Source organism: Apaloderma vittatum, unplaced genomic scaffold (genome assembly GCF_000703405.1).
Source record: "Apaloderma vittatum isolate BGI_N311 unplaced genomic scaffold, ASM70340v1 scaffold32378, whole genome shotgun sequence".
Classification (NCBI taxonomy): Eukaryota; Metazoa; Chordata; class Aves; order Trogoniformes; family Trogonidae; genus Apaloderma; species Apaloderma vittatum.
In genome coordinates, this window is record NW_009731810.1 from 6,558 (window position 1) to 12,106 (window position 5,549).

A 5,549-nucleotide genomic window follows, 5' to 3' on the forward strand; every position below is an offset into this window, starting at 1 on the left:
CAGAATCTGGCAAAAACAGGACTTGAGGTGCTTTTGGGGCCAGGAGTCCCCAGAGAAATCCTGGCCACATACCATCTCCTTGGAATCCCGTTATTCTATGCACATAACCCTCCTGGTGTATTTTAAATAGCGTACGCAAGAGATGCTTCAAAAAGGAGACAGGAATTTAAACTATTTCTTCTTTCATAAAATCTTGTGCTTTCCTTGTTTACAGTGGGAGCAATTAATTTAGATAGGTTATTTAATTGATGCTTTAACCTTCCCTGGCATGGTCTTTCAGAATGTGAACATCAAGTCTATTGACTCGATCAACAATTCTACCATCATCAACAGAAGCATCCTTTATGATGATAATGACGAGTGTTTTATAAAATCTTATGGGATTTAAGTCCTTCAAGTATTTTGATGGATTGAGTGGTAACTTAATTCAGATTTCCAGATTCGTGGCAATGCAGATTTGTATCATACACAGCCTGCTATATTTTTACTTTCAGGAGTTAACTCAATCTAGAGTGCTTATAGAAACAAGCCTTAAAATCTACTTCTAGCTTAAGGGTAAAAATGAGGCTAAAAAAAAAAAAATCTATCAATATAATTTCCACTGTTACATGTAAAATAAGGCATATTCTTATTTGCATTTAAATCTTTTTCTCTATTCCAGTGATACGAGCAAAAATAACCAGCGAAAAGGTGGTTCCCGCCAGTGATGACCCTCTTGATACCCAAAAAATGATCCGGTATGAAATCAAACAAATAAAGGTACATGGAATCACTCAGCTATTTTGAAGTTTAATGCTGATAACCTATGTATATGACTACAATTTAGCCCTAAATTGTTTAAGGTGGAAAAAGCTCCAGCTACCTCCATGGTTAGGCCCAGGTGAGCCACACAGATTAAATCAAGTAGAGATTGAAAAAAGGGAAAAAACCCCACAAAAATGAACTGTTCTGACATTCATGAGTTGCTTGCTAAATACATTTTGATGAAAATTTTTGTTTTTTCACAATTGCTTTATGAAGACTTTATGAAAACGTGATTTAATCTGCGAATGCTGTTTCTGGTGGATCCCTGATCACCTACGGCGCACAATCATGCTGCAGCTCTGTGCCTGGATGATGCAAACTTTCTAAGCAGGGGAAAGCATTTCCAGCTGAAACAGCAAGGACCTTTGCTTGTAAGTGAAGCAGGCGACTCGCAGAGACAGGAGTCCTTCCCCGGCACTCAAATAAAGACAAATCCATTTGTGGGGATGTTGCTAGGAAAGCAAAAATCAAAATCTCACGTGATTTTTTCTGTTAATTGTTCCGCTCCAATAAGGAGACATGTCAATTGCTTTACTTTAAGAAGCCATATCTTGATCCCACTCAACTCACTGTCAAACCCTCACCGACAGAAAAAAGTTCATCATCTACCTCTTTTGGGAATACACAGAAGATGGGTATTCTCTTTCAATTAAGATGTGTCAGTGCACGTTGGGGAGGGGGGTGTTTGTTTCTTTTGTCTAGCTGGTTTTAGCTGTCATTTCTCAAAGACTATTATTTTGTATTATTTATATTGCTTGGTGTTACTACATTTACTGGGAACACTCAAGTAGATCATTATGAATAGCTAAAAATAAAATAAAGAATACATAAGTAGCTAAAAAAAAATATTGAATCCTTTACATTTTATCAGTAGATCACCTCACAGGAGTTTTACAGAGGAAAATCTATCATAAAAAAGAGTATCTCAAGGATTCACAACGATGGTTACCGGACATGACTTCTGTTACGGTTTTCTGGCAATTTCAACGAGGCAGTCTTTTCACTCCCAAACTCTTCACCACCCACCACTTTCTGCTTTTCTGAAACTATTGGGGGTATTTTCAAATGTTTCTTTACAGAAATAATTATATAAATACCAGAGTAATTCTCTTCCCTCCTATTAGCACTTTTCTTTTCTGTTGCTACCCTGCAACACACTCCAGGACCTCTGTGGAAATGCCAGTCACACACTGCAGCACAAGAGAGCAGGGTGAGAAGTCTGGTCTGCATTGTCATTTTCACTCTGTAATCCCATTCTTCAGTAACAGCACCCTGAAATCTCTGAAATATATTCACATGTTGGAGCTGCTCTGGAGTTTCTCCTCGTTTATCAGAAGGGGAGGCCCGTTGGAAACTCAGGCATCAGGCAGAGATCTCTTCTTAATTGGCCCAGGCTGCAGAGGGCACTCAGCTCGGGCCGGACAGACTCAGAGACTGCCTTTCAAACAAAAGCTGCTCTGCATCGTTACCTGCAATTACAGGCTGCTCGGCCACATGGGGACCCTGCTCAGCATCTCCATCATCCCACCAGAAGGATTTTCGCTCACACTCTCCGCAGCACAGGGCACCTGAGCGCCCGGGAGCTTCTGTAAACTGCAAACCTTTTGGGGCTGGCTAGCGAACTCGGTGTGCCACTGCAATCAGTCCATAACGGCAGCGTTGCCTGTGCCTGGTAAATCCCACAGGGACAGACAGAGCGAGCCAACCCGCTCCATTCCCAGCGTGTCGCTCAGAGCTGGCACACTCGTTCTCTTTTCTTCTCTCGCGTGCGGACAGAGCGATTTCTCTCACTGCAAATTTGACTCCGAGAGGTGGGGCGGAGGGCACCGACGGTGGGTTTCTGGCTGTCCCTCCCCAGGAACGCCTACAGGACTCGGGGGGATGCGCTAAGAACTGGCTTCATAGAACAAAAAGTAACGACAGACAAGCGCACACTGCTAGGAGATGGGAGAATATGACTGAGAAGATCAAACAGGATTTACTGAGTTAAGCAGAAGATCGTAATCTTAAGAAACATTTTAACAAATATCTAGATCAAGACCCAAAATAGGTCAGATTATAATTCAAAAAACCCCAAGAAAACAACGACCAAACTCATTTAAATATTAACTAGATCTCCATTTTAAGTTGCCACAGATATTTATCTGGTTTTTGATAGCTAAATCAATTTGCGTTCTCTGCATAACGCCTCTCACGTTAGCGCAGATCAAGTGATGAGGCCTTACAAGAAGTTGTACCCTGCTACACCTTGGAGCCCAACCAAAGGCTTCTGAGCGGGGAGGACGCCCGCACAGTTCCCATAGTTCCTGCGTACCACCCATCTGTGCTGAGGACCCACAACATGGCTGTGGCACGTGTCAGCGCTGCTGAGCGGGGCTCCGAGTTTCGAAGGGTCTCTCGGGAGAGCGAGGAGCCGGGCTGGGGCGGAGGCGCAGGGCTCGTGAGCCGGCAGATCCTCCCCGGGACAGGGCAGCCTGCAGCCTCCCTCGAGAGCCTCCCCTTGGGCCGACACACCAGGCTACTCCAGCCTCAGGAAACTGGAGACGTTTGCGTCATCCTTACCCATGTTTTCTACTATTTTCACTGCTGCCTCGTAGAGGACACCAGCTTGGGTTTTGTTTTCATTTGGCTTGGTGTGTTTGTTTTTCCTACTAAGTATTTCAAATCCACATCCAATATTTTTGGATCTGAAGCCCCGATGACAACAGCTTTGGCTTTTATTACTCCATAAACAAGGCTTCAGAAAAAAATCACGAAAGAGACACACCACAGATCTCTTCCAGCTGTTGTTTGCAACTCTTTTTCCCTGTTTGTTTTCCAGTACTTACTTTCTGTTTCTGATAATTTTCAGATGTTTAAAGGATTTGAGAAGCTCAAGGACATCCAGTATGTCTATACCCCTTTTGATTCCTCACTCTGTGGAGTGAAACTAGAAGCTAACAACAAAAAACAGTATCTTTTGACAGGTAAGATGGAACAAAACTAAGGCACCTAGAAAAGCAGGAGTAACTGCCTAGATTGACTTTGCAAAAACATGTCAGCCCTTGTGAAAAAAAAAAAAACAAAAACCCATTCAGGTACTAAATAATACAAAAGCAAGGAAATGTACAAATTGTGTAAAGCTGTAACTGTACTGTGATCTTAGGTGTTTTCCATCTGTCATCCAACAATCTTACAGCAGTTTCAGATGAAGCCATGGTCAGTAACTAATTGGTAAATAGGAAGCATTCCGATATTCCTTGTTTAACACTTTCCCAGGAGTGCAGACATGCTCCATGAGACACCACATGCCTACGTGCATGCAGATTTCGGCTTCTAGGTAATTACAGGTTCCTCTATACAGCCCTGAAATCTAGTTTAACATACTCCTGCATTTGCATCCATCCCCTGCCGGCAAATGATCAGCATCTTTTGAAAAATATCCTGCTTAAATCATCCACCTTTCTTCAGCACGCAATCAGCAGAATAGTTCTCTCAGTTATAATTACATTAATTGAAAAAAAAAGTAAGATCTTACTAATTTGGTGCAATTAGTTAAAAACTTCAGGTATTCTTGCCATTTATTTCAGTATTTGGAAAACAGTTTTATTTGCTTGCCTTGTTTTTCTTATTTTTCACTCTGTAGGCCAAATTCTAAGTGATGGCAAAGTCCTCATCCATTTATGCAACTACATTGAACCGTGGGATGATTTATCCCTGTCTCAAAAGAAGAGCCTTAATCAGAGATACCAAATGGGCTGTGGCTGCAAAGTAAGTACAGAAGGGAGCGCTAACAGTGGAGCCCAGCTTAGGCGGGGGGGAACCGATCTCTCACACACCATGTTTTCAGTGCCTTGAGAATAAATACCATTTTAAGGAAAGCTGTGACATACTGAATTTATGCCTTATCTCCCACTCAGATTACTACCTGCTACATGGTGCCCTGCTCGATCACGGCGCCCAACGAGTGCCTCTGGACAGACTGGCTGATCGAGAGGAAGCTCTACGGGCACCAAGCCAAGCACTACGCCTGCATCAAGAGAAGCGACGGCACTTGCAGCTGGTACCGAGGTGGTCCTCCCCCGGAGAAAGAGTTTATTGACATCAGCGAACCTTAAAGTGATCACTTCCTACAGAGTCTTGGAGTCCGAATTCCATCAAACACTGCGCGCTCACAGCTTTGAACTGCCACCACCTCATGTATCTGTTGCTTAGAAACAAAAACAAATTGTCCTGTACAGCTAAAGTACGAGTCTGGGGCATTGGCACTCGCGCAAGAGGAGGAACAAATCTCCTGGAGGTAGCTACTCTGTGAAGTTACGCTTTGTACAGAGAGGCTCGAGCTGAGAATGCTCCTCTGTGTCCTCTAGGGCACAACAAGTTTCCCTTTTACCAATACGAATGTGCAAGAACAAAAGAATTGCCAGAATTCTGTCCCCTCTTTCAGTTAATCTTCAGCTTAAGAGAGCCTTATGTTTTATTCCAAATCTTTCTGATGAACTACGGAACGTTTTATAGAACTGTGTTTTTTCTGTATGAAAAAGCCTTCTTATACAGAAGAATTATTGTACAGTGTATATGTAAAGTATTTTAACAATGTGCTATAAAAAAAAAAGATTCAAAAATCCCTCTCTTTGGTTATCTGTTGAAACAGATTAAAACAATCTGTGTTTCAAACAATCTGTGCTCTGTATTTTACTTATATCACAGCTTGATTTATCTACAGAGTTCTAACTTTCATTGATAACTAAGTTAAAAACCAGGCT

General features: G+C 42.3%; 1 protein-coding gene across 1 annotated transcript; it reads left to right on the forward strand.

Annotated features, from left to right (window-relative positions):
* Positions 1–661: 661 nt before the first annotated feature.
* Positions 662–5,304, forward strand: TIMP4 (TIMP metallopeptidase inhibitor 4; the record flags this gene model as incomplete). Its single annotated transcript, XM_009875324.1, has 4 exons — positions 662–759; positions 3,656–3,770; positions 4,430–4,554; positions 4,704–5,304. Coding segments are annotated over 4 exons (536 nt in total), but the record flags the coding sequence as incomplete, so codon positions are not given.
* Positions 5,305–5,549: the final 245 nt, after the last annotated feature.